The sequence below is a fragment of the Danio aesculapii genome, chromosome 5 (genome assembly GCF_903798145.1).
Source record: "Danio aesculapii chromosome 5, fDanAes4.1, whole genome shotgun sequence".
NCBI classification, from domain to species: domain Eukaryota; kingdom Metazoa; phylum Chordata; class Actinopteri; order Cypriniformes; family Danionidae; genus Danio; species Danio aesculapii.
The window spans coordinates 13,040,613-13,059,900 of NC_079439.1; the positions used below are offsets into that span (position 1 = coordinate 13,040,613).

Genomic DNA, 19,288 nt, shown 5'->3' on the forward strand with positions numbered 1-19,288 from the left:
AATACACTCACTGGCCACTTTATTAGCTACACCTGTCCAACTGCTCGTTAACCCAAATTTCTAATCAGCCAATCACATGGCAGCAACTCTATGCATTTAGACATGTAGACATGGTCGAGACGAACTGCTGCAGTTCAAACGGAGAATCAGAATGGGGAAGAAAGGTGATTTAAGTGACTTTGAATGTGCATGGTTGTTGGTGCCAGACGGGCTGGTCTGAGTATTTCAGAAACTGCTGATCTACTGGGATTTTCACACACAGCCATCTCTAGGGTTTACAGAGAATGGTCCGAAAAAGAGAAAATATCCTGTGAGCGGCAGTTCTGTGAGTGCAAATGCCTTGCTGATGCCAGAGGTCAGAGGAGAATGGCCAGCTTGCTCCGAAAGGCAACAGTAGCTCAAATAGCCACTCGTTAAAACCGAGGTCTGCAGAAGAGCATCTCTGAACAAACAACACGTCCAACCTTGAGACAGATGGGCTACAGCAGCATAAGACCACACCGGGTGCCACTCCTGTCAGCTAAGAACAGGAAACTGAGGCTACAATTTGCACAGGCTCACCAAAATTGGAAGAAGATTGGAAAAACATTGCCTGGCCTGATGAGTCTCGATTTCTGCTGTGACATTCGGATGGTAGAGTCAGAATTTGGAATCAATAACATACAATAACCTTGTATCAACGGTTCAGGCTGGTGGTGGTGGTGTAACGGTGTGGGAGATATTTTCTTGGCACACTTTGGGCCCATGACTACCAACTGAGCATCGTGTCAACGCCACAGCCCACCTGAATAATGTTGCTGGCCATGTCCATCCATTAAGGCAGTTCTGAAGGTGAAAGGGGGTCCAACCTGGTACTAGTAAGATGTACCTAATTAAGTGGCCGGTGAGTGTATATACTGTACAATGCTCAGCATAAATAGTTTTATCCATTTGTCAGTAAATAAAGGTAATATATTTTAGTTCATTTAAACAAAACAGATTGAACAGATGTATTTATTAATATTTTAGTCACCAAACATCTTTAGAAATAAAAAAGATAATACATTTAAATTCAAGTCAAATATTGCAAAAAGCTATTATATATATATATATATATATATATATATATATATATATATATATATATATATATATATATATATATATATATATATAGAGCCAAATCTGGACAAAAATCTTAAGATCAAAGTCCAAAAATTTGTACGCCAAATTTATATGTCAGGGAGGAAAAATTAAGAGAAACAAAAATATATATATATGTTTTTGTTTCTCTTAATTTTTCCCCCTGACATATAAATTTGTCATACAAATTTCTGGACTTTTATCTTAAGATTTTTGTCCAAATTTGGCTTTAGTACTGACTAACCTAATGTATATGCACACATCTTATATTGTAAAGCATCCTATAGAAAATATTCATTTAAAAGATATGTAATATTTTAGAATTTCATTCACACACACACACACACATATATATACATATATATATATATATATATATATATATATATATATACATATATATATATATATATATATATATATATATATATATATATATATACATACATACATACATACATACATACATACATACATACATACATACATACATACATACATACATACATACATACATACATACATACATACATACATACATACATACATACATACATACATACATACATATATATATATATATATATATATATATATATATATATATATATATATATATATATATATATATATATATACACATATATATATATATATATATATATATATATATATATATATATATATATATATATATATATATATATATATATATGTATATATATGTGTGTATATATATATATATATATATATATATATATATATATATAAATATATATATATATATATATATATATATATATATATATATATATATATATATATATATATATATATATATATATATATATATATATATATATATACACATACAGTATGTGGAAAAATATGTATGTTATAAAAGCAAACCTTTTTGTTTTTAATATTAATATAACATAATAAAACATGAATGTATATGTACTGTCCATATGTACATATTTGTATAATATCAAATTATATTTTATTTGTCAGTCGTGTCTACATAGTTTTCCAGTTAAATTTAGGATAATAATTGTTAAATAATAATGATAATTTTATTTATTTTTAATAAATATAAATAAAGTGTTATATTTACTGAAAATAAATAAATATATTTATTATTAGTAAAATTTTAGTTTGTGTGTATGTTGTCTGAATAGTTTGTTTGAGACAATTGCATGTGTTCCAATGATTGTAATAAAAAGTCAAGTCTTTTTTTTTCGGGGGTGGGTGGGGGGGGTGTATGGGGTGGTTTGCCCAGGGGGCCATTGAAACTAGAACCGCCACTGGAGAACAATGTCAAATTTACTGTCCTGCCCCATAAATGATGCATTAGAAATGCCTCGCACAAGCGGTAATTTTATGTAATTTTAGTCAAAGATGATATACTACATACAGAAATACATACAAATGCACATTCGTTTTATTAAAAAAATCTAAATATTTAAAAGGATTTCAGATTCTGATGATTGTAAAACGCATTATAACATTTTTGTGAAAAGGGGCCCATATTACTTAAATAACACTAAAAGTAAGAAACTCACAGAGTCGAGGTTGCAGACAGAGGCGATGACACTGCTGTCAGGCGATACGGCACATCGGAACACCCAATAGTTTGGACCCCGTAACACATGAGGACTGGCGCCTGCAAAAATTAACAACACAATGTTCATATAGTCAGAATCAGAGCTGATGGAAGTGTATTTTCATTTTCATACACTGCTGCCACATCATATGCTCTGACCTTTCTTTCCCAAATCCCATATCCTTAAGGTTTTGTCCCGAGAGGCCGATATAAGTGTGAGACTTCCATTTGGAGAGAAAACCAAATCCCTCACAGGAGCCTGATGTCCGGTTAGAGTAAACTGCAGGTTTCCTGAAGACAGAAGAGCGATTATCTAACATATTAAACAAGATAATAAAGTGCCTTCCATGAATATTGAAAATTTAAACTATTTTACTTACATTATTTACTACTTCACTATACACTATAACATACACTATATATACACTATAACAGTTCTACACCTCCATCATTGAATCTATCATCTGCACATCAATAACTGTCTGGTTTAGCTCAGCTACTAAATACGATCTACAAAGACTACGTCGAATAGTTCGGACTGCAGAGCCAATCACTGGTACAACCCTTCCTACTCCCCAAGAACTGTACTTATCCAGAGCGAGCAGAAGGGCTGCCAAAATCACTCTGGACCCCTCTAACCCAGCACACTGCCTCTTTGAACTTTTACCTTCTGGTCGACGCTACAGAGCACTGCGCACCAGAACAGCCCGACACAGAAACAGTTTCTTCCCTCAGGCAATCCATCTCATGAACACTTGATGATAATAATTGTGGAACCAACATCACTACTTGCCATACACTTTTATACACATATACACTTATTTAACAACACACTTTACATGCCAATTTGCACATAACAGTTGCACGTATAACGTTGTATATAGTAATATACCTGTACATACACTTGTCAATTTGTATATTTGTATTCACTACTTACTTCTATTTTTTTTAAATATATTTATTATCTGTCTTTTGTCCTGTCTCTGTAATCCTGTTGCACTGTAGAAGCTCTCTCATGAAAACAAATTCCTCATATGTGTGAACATACCTGGCAATAAAGCTCTTTCTGATTCCGATTCTGACTAACATTTCACTAACAATATTTACATTAAAATGTCAGACTAATGATGTTTTGAATGTGTCATTTTCAACATTTTTAATCAATCATGTTAAAACCTTAATATTAAAATGAGTTGAATTCAAAAGCGATTTCCAAAATATTGTTGAAAGAGCATTATTTGTAATAGTTCAATTTAAGATTTTAAATGAGGAATTTCTCATTTTTTCATTCTGTTTTTGACAGCAGCACAGTGCAATTGTTGAAATAACACCAAAAACAAATTTTATGTCAGATTTTATTCAAGCACTTTCAACGATCAATGTTTGATTTAAGTACTTTCCAGGCCTTGAATCCATATGTTTAAAATTCAAATACTTTCAAGAAGCATGGGAACCCTGTAAACATACGCAAAGAAGGTTAAGAAAAGTCTTGATTTTTTTTAACCTTTAAAATTGAAGATGCTTGAGTTTGAGAGGATAATATTCTCATAAATCCCTTTCAAACTATTTGAAGTTGATGTGTGAGATACCCTAAAAACTCAACTAACATCTGCAGATCTCCAGCTGTGACTCTTAAGAGATCATTTTGGCCACTTAAAAACTTCCAGATGGATTCATAACATTTACAGTTGACTGGAGTTTCTTTCTTATTGCCCTGAGGCCTGTTCCACAAAACAAACTGAACAAACTCTGGGTTGTAGAGTGAGTTTTGGGTTGACAAATCCAACCGGGTTAAGTTCAATAGTGAATGATTGATATCACCTTTCAGTCCCACTTTATATTAGGTGATCCCTTACACCCTAACTCACCCTTCCCAGTACTGGGTTGCGGCTGCAAGGATATTTGCTACATGAAACATATGCTGGAATATTTGGCGGTTCATTTCAATGTGGGGACCCATGATAAATAAGGGACCGATGATAAATAAGGGACCCATGATAAATAAAGGTTGTATATATTAAAGCAAATTTATAGTTATTTAAATGTTACTTTTAAACCTGTTTTAACACATTTTAATCTGTTTTTAATCACTTTTATGCTTGTTGTGTTTCATATTTCTTTTATTCTTGTTCATGTAAAGCGCTTGGAATAACCACTGTACAGTATATGAAATGTGCTATATAAATAAGTTTGCCTTGGCTTCATTTTTTAATTTGAAGATATTACTAATATTGACTATTATTCAGTTTAACTATTTAAATATATTAGATTCAAATACAACATGATTATAATTCATAACATTTAAATAAATTATTTGATTTCACACTTTAAGTGTAAAAGAATTTAACTAGGAGCAAAAAAGATACACAGGGACTGGAGGAGTGGCTTTGTTGCATCAGATATACTTTTACAGATAGATATACAGATATACTTTTCTCACAGTTGATGCAGTTTGTAATCTCTATCCCAAATAAAAACCTGCTCCGGAGCAGGTTAGCCATGTAACGTAAGTTACAAACCCACCTTCTTGAGCCAGAAAACTACGGATTTCTTTTCTGTTATTTTCTTACAGCATTTGTCATTTTGTAAAACTCAACAACCTTTTTACCTCAAATCACAGCTCTGTTCTCTGGTTTTACTCATTGTGATAAATGACAGAGTGAGTTTAGTTTGTGTGTTTCTTCATATTTACAGCCCTGTGAAATTAGAGATCATTGACTGAACAATTTCATGTTTCTGGTCACCCATGTGTACTAAAAAATGTAAAATATGGAAATATATTTAAACATATTTAGCTCTTATGAATATTCTTGCAAATATTTGGCTCGCATGTATTTAAAGGCATAGTATGTCATTTTCACCACTAGAGGTTGTGTGTTCACAACAAACAAAGGCGTAGTTTGATGACTCCATGACTGTGGAATCATGAGAGTTGTGGTCTTCATTAAAGGTGCAGTGTGTAAGTTTGACACCCAGTGGTTGATTTGCCATTTTGATGACACCAACAGGAGCGCCTGACTATCGAGCCTAAAGGCTGATTTAAACTTTGTCCTAACTAAAAGAAACTGCACGCAATAGAAGGAATATTTTCCATAATAAAAATATTGTCCTAACCAACAGCAGAGATTTATATTTTAGAAACGGCTTCTATTTCTTGCAGCTGAACAACAGAAAAATGACAGTGATCACCTCAGTTACACCTCATGTGCTTTATTCAGTGTTAAATGCTTATAATGTGAGTTTGAATGCTATTTTACATGACATACTACTACCAATTTAATGTCTTAAATGTCTTTAATGTCTTAAAGCGGTGCATGCTGGTTAGAAGTCACGTGTGGAATCAAAGTACCGCGACAGCGGTCCGAGATCAGATCACAAATTTCAAAACAACAATTCACTTTTTAATGCCATCTCTAGCGGTGACGCAGTGGCGCAGTAGTTAGGGCTGTCGCCTCACAGCAAGAAGGTCGCTGGTTCGAGCCTCGGCTGGGTCAGTTGGCGTTTCTGTGTGGAGTTTGCATGTTCTCCCTGTGTTCGCGTGGATTTGCTCCGGTTTCCCCCACAAGTCCAAAGACATTAAAATTGACCTTTGTGTATGAGTGTGTGTGTGAATGCAAGAGTGTATGGGTGCTTCCCAGTACTGGGTTGCAACTGGAAGGGCATCCGCTGCATAAAACATATGCTGGATAAGTTGGTGGTTCATTCCGCTGTGGTGACCCCAGATTAATAAAGGGACTGAGCCGAAAAGAAAATGAATGAATGAATAATTGAATGCCATCTCTATCTTGAACACATCATGCTTATTAATAAACTACAAATTTTTGCTGCAATAATCATTTTTTGCTAAATAATTTGGTTATAATGGCTAGATTGTTTGCACAGGTTTATTTTCTGCCTTTTACTGCATTCAACTCCATGAATGATTTAAATGATATATTTTAGTGAATAACCTAAATATTGACTCTAAGTCTTACAGACCTGTAAATAATTATCATCACTGATCCTGCCACCCTAAAGGTTTCTTATCAAATTAAGTTAAAGAACTATTTTATTAAATAATTCTAAAATGATTTATATGATTATTATTTTTTCCCTGTCTAGCCGTTCATGCACAAGTTTTAAAAGTGACATTGATGTACCTGGTTTTTCTAGGAAACTTCTAAAGTGCAGCTCACTTATTTTAGGAATGTCCTGTTGTTCAATCTTTTTGGAATAAATTGCTTTTTTGAAAATGCTTTCATTATCCAAAATAATCTTAATCGTTGATTAAGTCTTAATCAAAACACCTTGTTTCCGGTTTTACATTAATATATATTGGAACGTTTTATATCTATAAATGTAAATAAATGCAAACCCCTTTTTAGCATTTTCAAACAAGAAGAATTAGCCTAAAAAGTGACGTTTAAACTCTTAAAATTTGTGCTTATTGCTTTGTATTTAATAGGCCTATTCATTTTCAGAGACTGTATTATTTGTACTGTAAATCTTTTGTTGTTATAAATAAAAAAAAATTTAAATGATGATGACGCCATGTGATCGGTCATCATGACTGCCGCAACTTTGAGCCCCGAAGTGTCCGGCTTGACGGCTCCGTTTTCAACTCCACCCCCACCTGCGCTCGGCTAATCTCGTTGATCACCGGCTGCAGTCTTGGTTCAAGTCGAACGCACCTATTGTGTGTGTGAGGTCATTAGCAAGAACACACAGCACACTAGTTAAAATCGCTTTGTTTTCTATGTATTTGAACATTCTTCAAAACATTTGGGATAATGCAAGTACATAAGTTAGCAAAATATATAACCCTGTTAATGTTCTAGTGGTTTTTGGATATTTCAATGAAAGAATATTAGAAACTATACATAGATAGAAACATTGTGTTCGCAATTATTTAGTCTTGATAATAAAAAAAACATTTTTAAATGACATGGTTATTTTCTCACAACCTTCTTTGCTCATGTTAGCCAAGGGTGTGCTTCAGGTGGTTAATATTTAGACCAGTAAAAGTTCTTGATGGTGAAACTAAGTCCAGAGTCCAGCATCTTACCAGTGGAGACGAGCCATACTTGGATGGAACCATTGTGCAGACCAGCCGCCAGCAGCAGCTCATGGTCTTGTCTGTGCTGGTGTGCAGAATCAACTCGGGTTGATGTGCAGGGTCCAAACGCCAGCGCCCACACCAGAAACCTGCAGTTTAAAATCTTCTCTTTACTGCATCCAGATTCAGCACTACTGCGAACACAAAGACGGAGCAAGTAGATGATTTGAATATGCATCCATCACTGATCTTTAATGTCCTTTGAACAATCGCCCACATTATCATCTGATCTGAAGAAAAAAAGCTCTGTTGTGGTTATTGTGGTTAATGGTGTTAAACTATAAAACATGCATATGGTACTGTACATACTGTTGTATATAATTAAAAAAGGGTAATATAATGACATTTCTTTGATAATGACTGTACTTAAGAAGTTTAATCAATGAATAAGCAAATGATCAGAATGCATTGATATAAGAACTAATGCTGTCAACAAATAAATAAATTACCTTCATATATACAACACCACAATACTGTATAATTGCTTTATACAACAGTTCTGTCTGGTTCTCGAATCTGATTGGCTGAAAGCCGTGCAATATTCTCTATTACTCTCGCTTCTCTATTACTCCACCCACACAGAGTGACAGCAGAGTAATAGACTCACTACAGTTTGACAAATATTGCAGCTGTTGGACAACATAATGTACTTTTGGGACTTTATTAGGCGTGAATGTAGTTGTTTAGACTGCAACTATGCAGTTTATTTATAAGGATAGTGCCTATTTTAAATATTTATCATTTCTGAGATGGCATCCATAAGGCTGTCACACATAGCAGAGCAAAGACGGTTGACGGTCTGCCACAAGATGGCGTCAGAGACCGCATAATAACAAAGACTACAGAATACACTTAAAGGGACTTTGATAATAAGCCCTTAGGGAAGAAAAACTCAGCGTACTTTTCAAACTACAGCTGATCAAATCCTTATAAAACTGGTAAGTGACTTTCTAAGTCGATCTATCTCTTTTGTATGTTTTAGTGCTGTATTTATAACATAGTCTGGTAGTGTTTCTGGTGGTGTTTCTGGTAGTGTTTGCTTTGCCTTTTTTCAGGGTTAATTATTGTGATATCCCTATTGCAGCAGAGAAATACTGGGAAATCTCTGTAGACTGATGGCATTTCATGCCATTTAACCTTATAATCTTAAAACAGCAAAATCCCCTGTTTTGTCATCACTTTAGATATTATGCTAGAGAGTCATTCAAATACTAGCTCTAAAGTGACGTTGGTGAATTAGCAACCGTTTCTGCTGTTCTGACATCAGCTGCAGATGTGAATGAATGGCGGAAGAAAGTAATTCCTCATACAAAAGGATTTTGAGACTGTCTGTGTTTGATTTTCTTTTTTATATACATGATTATGTCATCAAACTGTTGTATAAACGCAATATCACACTCGTAGCAGTGCAATGTGGGTGCATATTATCACTGGTTAGACACTAAGGCACTCAGCCTGCGACCTCGTGCCAATGCATGCCCCCACCAGTGCCGATATACAGACATATCGCACTACTACTCATGTGATATAGCTCATGTATTCACATTACTGTAAGTTTTGTACAATTAAGATAGTATTGTAGTTTTTAAAATAAATGTTACTAAAAAATAATCATATTAAAACTGTAAAAGTTTTAGCATTTCTCTTTCTTATGCTCTGTCTTAAGTTTTGTTAGGTTTACTTAAAATAGACTGTCAAACTTTACAAGTTTTCATTATTTAATGTTAGTTAATGTATTTACTAACATTAACTAATAATAAACAATAATCATACAGCATTCATAAATCACAGTTTAACATTTACTAATGCATTATTAATATTATTAATTATTAATAATATTATTAGGATGTAAAGATGTGCTTATTAACATTAGTTAATTTAACATGAGTCAGTTAACATGAACAAACAACTTTATTTCCATTAAATATTGTTAACAACGATTAATAAATACTGTGATGTGTAATAAATACTGTAAAATGTGTTTTTCATTATGTAAATAAATACAGTATTAACTAACATTAACTGATACAATCTTGTTGTAAAGTGTTACTAAATAAATGTTTTATCTCTTTTATATCTCACTATTAAATCAGTAATACTAAATAAATTATTAATACTTTAATAGTTTGGTATAGTTTTTATTAGCATTTACAAATATTGTTTATAATTATTATTATTATGATGATTATATTTTTATACTGTATTTAAAGTTTTTTGTGTGCTTTGTCATTTATATTCATTTTAAAAATTTTACATATATATATATATTATATTACTTTTTATTGCATTACTATAATTTATAATAGCATAAGTATAATATAAATATTTGGAAACACTTTACAATGGTCCATTAGTTAATGTTAGATAATGTATTTACTATTATGAACAAACAATAATAAACCATAATTTTTACAGTATTTATTCATCTTTGTTCAAATTAAAGTTGTTTATTGTTAGTTCATGTTAACTCACAGTGCATTAACTAATGTTAACAGTTATGAATTTGGGATTTTAATATTGCTTTAGTAAATGTTGAACTATAATTAATAAATGCTGTAGAAGTATTGTTTGTTATTCATTTATGTGAGTAAATACATTAAAATTAACTAATGAAACCCATTAAAAAGTAGGGTCAGTTATTTAGTATTATTGTAAACAAATAAAATACTGTGACATATACCTGGTGTACTACAGTATATTTGTAGACTAAATTTGTCTTTCAAGTTGCAAAGGTTGAGGGGGTTTGATTTCTATTTTATCATTTAATGACATTTGCATGACAAATTCAACATGGATATATTAAAACATACACAGTGTTGGGGGTAACGCATGACAAGAAACGCAAGTTATGTAATAATACAACTTTTATAAGCAACGAGTAAGATAACGCATTACTTTTAAAAAGTAATAATATTTGAGGTACTTTTAAAAAATGTAAGCAAGTTACTTATTAGTTTAGTTAATTCGCTTTTAAAAAATAAATTGCAGAATTAAAATGAAAGTTAAATCCAGCACACAATGAGAGAATGCAGGAACAGACAGAAAGAAAGATGGCAGAGCATTACATTTCTGCGATGGAAAATTCTCATTATTTTAAACACATGGAAGGAAAGGAAAAGAGGATTAAATGGACAGTGATTTTACTATTTAATAAGACAAAAAGCACAAAAGTAGCAAATGCATTGCTTTAAACGTTCATTAATCTGTATATTAATCATTAATCAGCATGTACAGAAATTCTCTGAAGAGAACATTATCCTACATTAATTTTTTTTTATGTGTTTTTTATAGGTAAATGAAAGTTATATAGTGTGTTGTTAATTTCAGAGCTCCTCTGTTTGAAAAAAAGAAGAAAAAATCTCTGCAAGTTATGAAACGGATCAAGCCTCAGTCAGGTCATAAAAAATAACGCAAAAGTAACATCGCAACTTACTTTTTTGGAGAGTAACTCAATATTGTAATTAGGCATGGGATGATAACCGTTTCAAGGTTTACTGTGGTCTGGAAAAGTCAAGGTTTTAAAACTGCCAAAACTTTCTGCTATCATTGCCAAGGTATGTGTAAGATTTTTTATTTACAATTTTTTTAGAACAACAGTATCTCCAGCAGAAAAGATCTCCAAAGATGTCGATTTAAATTGTAAAGAAATCTTTGTTTCTGAAACGAATGAAGATAGCAGAAGTCAATCATTCATTTAAATTATTTATCGTGACATGTTTACTATTTCAAAATATTATAAATGTTTCTCAAAATAAAATATATTGTGTTCAAATGGGAGTTTTTGTTTTTTACACAGATATATAAAAATAACTTATTTTACAGCAGTTCTCACAATACTGTGAAACCGTGATATTTCTATTCAAGATTATCATTGTTATGAAGCGGACAGGAGACAGAGGTAAGGAAACGTTAGGGTGTTTATTAAATGACAACAAGGAGCACATGAAGGATAGCCAGGAGGATCAGGAATGATGTTGGGGTCTTTTCCTCCGTGGCTGGGTAACAGGAATACACGAGGATGGACAGCACACACCAGATACAGCTGACAGAGGATGACACAGACTTGGAAGGACTGGAAGACAGGACGATTCGGGTGGACCAGGAAGACTAGGAGGAATACAAAGAGAACAGGTAAGTAAAGCGTTTGTTTTAGCTGAGGATGACTACGCTGAGTGGTCGCTCAGTTGTCCGCTTTCGTCGAGACGAGCCCGGACAATGAGCGACTGGAGTGCTGTGCTTTTATCTGGTGCTCGTGAATGTGATGCAGCTGTGTGCTCATTAGAAGTCAGGTGATGGTGATCTTCGTGAGTGGGGATCGTGAGAGCCTGACCAATCCGTGACAGTACCCCCCTCCCCAGGGCCCGCTCCTGAGGGCCGACACCTCCGACGCCGTGGTGGTCTCCCTCTGCCTCTAGGCGCTGGGAACTCAGGGTGGCTCTCATGAAACTCCACCATGAGACTAGGATCGAGAATATCAGCTCTGGGAACCCATGTCCTTTCTTCGGGGCCGTACCCTTCCCAGTCCACCAGGTACTCCAACTGGCCACCACGACGTCGGGAACGCAAGATCTCCTTCACTGCGTAGACGGCTCCTTCTTCTAGGAGCAGTGGAGGAGGGGGTTCCTCTTCGTGGTCAGGCTCTGTGGAGGGAAGAACAGGATCGTGATAGGGTTTCAGGAGTGATACGTGGAATGTAGGGTGAATACGGTAGTGAGAGGGTAATTGTAGTTTGTAGGTGACGGGGTTAACCTGTTCCACGATGGTGAAGGGACCAACAAATCGGGGACTTAACTTGCGAGAGGGCAGTCGCATGCGTATGTCCCGGGTGGATAGCCACACCTTTTGTCCGGGTGTGTATCTGGGTTCTTCAGACCTTCTTCTATCGGCGGTTACCTTGCTTCGACGGACTGCCCTCTGCAGATGTTGATGAGCCTCGTCCCAGACTCTCTCGCTCTCCCGGAACCAGTGATCCACTGCGGGGACATCAGATGGTTCGCCATCCCAGGGAAAGAGCGGTGGTTGGAAGCCCAGGACGCACTGGAATGGCGTGAGTCCGGTGGAGGGTTGCCGCAGTGAATTTTGGGCATATTCTGCCCAGCCCAACTACTGGCTCCAGGAGCTCTGGTGACCACTGCAGAAGGTCCTCAGGAACCGTCCCACCTCCTGAATCTTCCTCTCTGTCTGCCCGTTGGTTTGGGGATGATATCCAGAAGAGAGGCTGACGGCCACACCTAGGAGCTTGAAGAAGGCTTTCCATAGACGTGAGATGAACTGTGGACCTCTGTCCGACACAATATCTTCTGGAATACCAAATGACCTGAAGACTTGATTAAAGATATTGTCGGCTGTTTCAAAGGCTGTGGGAAGACCTTTCAGAGGGATTAGTTTGACAAACTTTGAGAATCTATCTACGATGACTAGAATACAGGTATTACCTTCTGACGAGGGGAGGTCAGTGATAAAGTCCACTCCTAGGTGTGACCAGGGACGGTTCGGAATCGGCAAGGGATGGAGCTTTCCAGCGGGTAGATGACGTGGGCTCTTGGATTGGGCACAGTCCTTACAGCCCTGAACATATTGCCTCACATCCCTTGCCATGTTTGGCCACCAGAATCGTTGGGATACTAGCGAGAGAGTATTGTTGATCCCTGGATGTCCAGTGCCTAGCGAGGTATGTAAGGAGTGGATCAGATCTACCCGGTGTTCAGGTGGTATGAACTGCCGATGAGGAGGGCATCCCGGCGGAGCAGGGGCTTCCGGAGTGGCAACGACTGGAGGAGCGTTCCAGGTGATCGGACAAATGGAGATGTGTTCGGGAAGAATCTTCGTTGGGAGTTCTTCATGATCGTGATGCTCGTGTAAACGAGAGAGAGCGTCTGCTCTTAGATTCTTGGGTCCTGGACGATAGGAAATGGAGAAATCAAAACGTGAGAAGAAAAGTGACCATCTGGCTTGACGTGGACATAGTCTCTTGGCCTCTTTGATATATTGGAGGTTTTTGTGATCTGTGATCACCTGGAACGGATGTTTGGCTCCCTCCAACCAGTGACGCCACTCCTCCAAGGCTAGCTTGATTGCTAGAAGCTCCCTGTCTCCTATGCTGTAATTCTGCTCCGCCGGGCTCAACTTCCGAGAGAAATAGGCACAGGGATGCAGTCGGGGCGGTGTATCATGATGTTGGGATAATACTGCCCCGACGCCGGTGGTGGATGCGTCCACTTCCACCACGAAAGGAAGATTTGGGTCAGGATGAGTCAGGAGTGGGGCCCTTGTGAACTCCTTCTTAAGAAGGCGGAAGGCTGCGGCTGCTTCTTTGGTCCACTCCAGTCCTTTGGGTTTACCCTTGAGGAGATTAGTGAGAGGTGATGTAATCCTGCTGTAGTCCTTGATAAACCGTCTATAAAAGTTAGCAAACCCAAGAAACCTCTGGAGCTCCTTAATGGAAGTGGGTTCTGACCAGGGTAGAACAGCCTCAATTTTCTTCCCATCCATACGTATACCGGTTTGGTCAATGATGTATCCCAAGAAATGAATCGACTTCTGGTGGAATGAGCATTTCTCCGCTTTGAGGTAGAGGTGATGTTCTCTCAATGTGTGTAGGACCTCCGCAACGTGTTGGCGATGTTCGGCCTCACTCCGGGAGTAAATGAGGATGTCATCTATGTACACTATTACAAAGTGGTGAAGAAACTCCCGGAGGACTTCATGAATGAAGTTTTGGAATACGGAGGGGGCGTTGACCAGACCGTAAGGCATGACCTCATATTCATAGTGGCCAGTAGGGGTCACGAATGCTGTCTTCCATTGGTCCCCCTCACGTATTCTTATCAGATTATACGCGCTGCGGAGGTCCAATTTAGTGAAGACTTTAGCTTCTCGGAGCTGTTCCAAAGCGGCTGGTACCAGAGGAAGGGGATATCGGTATTTTACTGTACCGTTATTTAGGACCCTGTAGTCGATGCATGGACGCAGCCCTCCGTCCTTCTTGGCCACAAAGAAGAAGCTTGAGGCGGCTGGTGATTTTGAGTGACGTATGTACCCCTGACTCAGAGCCTCCCTTATGTAATCTTCCATTGCCTGATTCTCTGGAAGCGAGAGCGGGTAGATCCTACCTCTTGGCAACTGGGCATCTGGAACTAGGTCGATCGCGCAGTCCCATGGCCGATGCGGCGGTAGCTGGGAAGCTCTCTTGGGGCAGAAGACATCATGAAAGGAGCTGTACTCCTTAGGAATGTGGATAGACTGCTTCTCAGGAGGACTCTCGACCGATGTTGTAAACAAAGAAATGGGGTTCCGACCTTGAAGAGGGAGATTTGGAAAACAGGTAGGTGTACATCCAGATCCCCATTTCTTTATCTCTCCTGTGCCCCAAGAGATGATGGGATCGTGCTTCACCAGCCACGGGCGCCCTAGAATGATGTCCATATTTGCACCCTCCAGAACCAGAAATTGAATCCTCTCTTGATGTAACAACCCCACTTGAAGAAGGATGTCTTCGCATTGTCGATGGATACGGGTCGAAGATCGAGTGCACTGGGTTATCGGTTGTATCTGGTATATATGCGAGGACGCCTCAGTACGTAGGTGGAGTTGACGACAGAGGGATTGGGAGATGAAGTTCCCTGCTGACCCGGAGTCGATGAGGGCTGTGACAAGGAGAGAAATAGAGGCAGTAGTTATTTGTACGGTGGTAGTAAGTGGTTTACATTGTTCAATATTCGTACTGAATACACTCACTGAAGTCCGAATGGGACGAAGGGGACACTCCATACGGGTGTGTCCACTGACACCGCAGTATAGACACAGACCCCGGGTCAGCCTCCTCTGTCGTTCCGCTGATGTCAGTCTTCCAGACTCTATTATCATGGGTTCTGGTTCTGGAGAGGCTGTTGACTCAGGCGATTGGAGGAGTGCAGACGAGGGGGTGATGGTGTCCTGTTGATAGGAACGGAGACGATCGGAACATCGGAGAGAATGTTGGATGAATCTCTCCAGACCCATAGTATCATCTAATGTGGCCAGCTGGATTCGGAGAGTGGGTTCCAAGCCGAGCCGGTACGTGGTCAACAACGATCTCTCATTCCATCCACTTGCAGCTGCTAGAGTGCGAAACCGGAGAGCATATTCCTGTGTAGATAGAGTACCTTGCTTTAGATGATACAGCTGCTCTCCAGCGGCTACTTCCCCATCAGAACGTCCAAACACCTCTTTGAAATACTCCGTGAAGGTAGTGATGGAATTCATGACCGGCCCGGCTTGGTTCCAGATCGTCTCAGCCCATTTAAGTGCAGGCCCAGAGAGTAGTGATACGATGTAGGCGATCTTTGACTTATCTGTGGGATATAGAGAAGGTTGCATTTCGAATATGAGGGAACATTGTAACAGAAAACCATTGCACTCCCCCGCTCCGCCTGAGTAGGGCGCTGGTCGGGCCATGGGACTGGAAGGAAGGGCCGAAGAAGAAACTGTGGAGGCGGAAGTGCTCGGTGCTGGTGGTGCGTTGGAAAGTGGAGCTGGTGGCTGTAGAATCCGTTTCAACTGGTCCACCAGCTCTTGAAAGTGATCGGGGGTGCTCATGTTGTCGTCGTTATGGGTCCGGGCTTCTGTTATGAAGCGGACAGGAGACAGAGGTAAGGAAACGTTAGGGTGTTTATTAAATGACAACAAGGAGCACATGAAGGATAGCCAGGAGGATCAGGAATGATGTTGGGGTCTTTTCCTCCGTGGCTGGGTAACAGGAATACACGAGGATGGACAGCACACACCAGATACAGCTGACAGAGGATGACACAGACTTGGAAGGACTGGAAGACAGGACGATTCGGGTGGACCAGGAAGACTAGGAGGAATACAAAGAGAACAGGTAAGTAAAGCGTTTGTTTTAGCTGAGGATGACTACGCTGAGTGGTCGCTCAGTTGTCCGCTTTCGTCGAGACGAGCCCGGACAATGAGCGACTGGAGTGCTGTGCTTTTATCTGGTGCTCGTGAATGTGATGCAGCTGTGTGCTCATTAGAAGTCAGGTGATGGTGATCTTCGTGAGTGGGGATCGTGAGAGCCTGACCAATCCGTGACAATCATACTGTCAGAAACTTATACCGGCCCATAATTGTAATGCATTACTTTCTAAAGTAACTTTCCCCAACACTGTACATACACACACATGTAGGTGTGTATATTATGTAATCTACATGTTTTACAGTTGACAAAGGCAGTACCTTAACTGATAAAAAATGCAATAACAAACATATTTGTAATATTTTTCAAAAGCAAAATAAAAGGCTACTCCTAGAGTTTTTTTTTGTAACTCCGTAATAGAGAATATTGATTGGAGAAGGCTTGGTTAATCCCCTTTAAACACTGTATTAAAAATAAAATAAAGGAAATTCACTTCAAAATCTTGAATACAACTTAACCCTTGTATTATATTGGCAAAATTATGCTATTCTCTTTTAAAATTATTATTATTTTGCTGTTGTTTGCATGTTCTTGTATATTTCTGCAATAATAATAATAATAATAACAACAATAGTACAATAGTACAGGCAGTACTATTATTATTCATTCATTAAACAGTCGTTTGTTTTCTATATTATATAACACAGAAATACATGTTGTATATTATGTAATGAAAACAGACGCACTCTCTGGATGTCAGTGGCCAGGGGAGGAGTTTGATAACCCCGAATCCCATCGACCAGGCGAAATATGAGCCGTCTGGAGAGAAGCGAGCGCTCCATGTCTCGCAGTCCGGCGTCCCGTATAGCCGCGGTCGATGAGCGGCTTTCAGCTCCGCCAGCAGCTCCGGAGGCTCTGCCACAACAACCAAACCATCAAACACACAAGCTGCGCATATCCGGAACTGCTCCTTTACATTTGATATACAAGCGAATTTCCCAAATATACCCGTTATTATATGACAAATACATATTACAAGTTCTTACCCTTTACATTATGGGTTTGAGCAGGAGCGCACATCCTAACACATGATATGAAGAAATCACAAACGCTTCTAACGTTATACCTTCTCACACGAATTAATTTAGCGGAGGGGGTGTGGCCAGCTGAGGAGTCACGTGACGTCCAGAGCTGTACAGTACAGTACATAGGTATTGTAGTATCTATGGGTGTGCCTATTTTCCCAACCCTGTTCCTCAAGGCACAACAACAGTACATATTTCGCATGTCTCCCTTATGACCCATTATAATGTCAGGTTTTGGAGTCTCTTCCAATGCTCTAATGAGTTGACTCAGGTGTGTTTTTGATTAGGGAGAGCTGGAAAATGTGAAGTACTGGTGTGTCTCCAGGACAGGGTTGGAAAACAGTGTTGTAAGATACTTTCATGTGATTATCATGAGACATTTATGAATAAATCTGCTGACTTGCACTTACAATAGCCTACATTGTATGAAAGTGAGTTTACTGTAAGCATTGTATAAATTATATGGTCAATTAGTCCTCACAGCATATGTTTTTAGGTCATTGTAACTTATTAATCTAAGTTAATCATGTTTTAACTTAATTTTATAAGTTACACGAGCTGTTTTAAGTCAGTTTAACAAAGTGTAAGTTCAATGGACTCGAAGTTAATTTGATTCAGGTTAAAAATTTAAGGCAACCAGGATTGTTTGACAGTGTTTCTGTAAGTTGCATCTATAAATATCTATCTCATAAATGTAATATTGAAATAAAATGTTATAATTTTGTGATCCCTAAACATTAAATTAAATTGCATTTATTCATGAAAGTATAGTTTTTGTTCTGTCGTGAAATTTATTACGCTACCCATGCTGTATAAAGAGTAACAGAGATTAATGTGACATTGCTAAAAGGGCTAGTTCACCCAAAAAATAAACATTACTCACTTTTAAGCCTACTCATGAAGTAGTTTTAAACCTTTGTGAGATTCCCTATTCAGTTGAACACAAAAGAAGATAGTTTGAAGAAAGGTGAATTTCTGTCTCCATTGACTTCCATAATAGGAAAAAACAAATACTATAAAAGTCAATGAGGGCAACGCAGTGGCGCAGTGGGTAGCATGTTCCCCTCACAGCAAGAAGGTAGCTGGTTCGAGCCATTTCTGTGTGGAGTTTACATGTTCTCCCCGTGTTCACGTGGATTTGCTCTGGTTTCCCCCACAAGTCCAAAGACATCAAAATTGACCGTAGTGTATGAGTGTGTGTGTGAATGCAAGAGTGTATGGGTGCTTCCCAGTGATGAGTTGCGTCTGGAAGGGCATCCACTGCGTAAAACATATGCTGGATACGTTGGCGTTCATTCTGCTGTGGCGACCCCAGATTAATAAAGGGACTAAGCCGAAAAGAAAATGAATGAATGAATGTAAGTCAATGGTTACTGGTTTCTAACTTTCTTCAAACTATCTACTTTTGTGTACGACAGACATTAAAAAAAAGGTTTAAAACAAGTAAATTATGACAGAATCATCCTTTTTGGGTGATCTGTCCCTTT

The 19,288-nt window shown here is 38.0% G+C and overlaps 1 protein-coding gene across 2 annotated transcripts in view; it reads right to left on the reverse strand.

Moving 5' to 3' along the window:
• wsb2 (WD repeat and SOCS box containing 2) overlaps positions 1-17,860 on the reverse strand; it is a 26,337-nt gene extending 8,477 nt beyond the window's left edge. The window contains exons 1-5 of one of the 2 annotated variants that reach the window (XM_056457392.1): positions 17,763-17,860; positions 17,463-17,631; positions 7,770-7,951; positions 2,885-3,016; positions 2,685-2,785 (exon numbers count right to left, since the gene is read on the reverse strand). In XM_056457392.1, coding sequence (XP_056313367.1) covers positions 2,685-2,785; positions 2,885-3,016; positions 7,770-7,951; positions 17,463-17,631; positions 17,763-17,796 — 618 coding nt within the window. In that variant the 5' untranslated portion in view covers positions 17,797-17,860. Of the gene's footprint in view, positions 1-2,684; positions 2,786-2,884; positions 3,017-7,769; positions 7,955-17,462; positions 17,632-17,762 lie in introns of both variants that reach the window. The other variant, XM_056457391.1, reaches the window with a different exon arrangement.
• Positions 17,861-19,288: the final 1,428 nt, after the last annotated feature.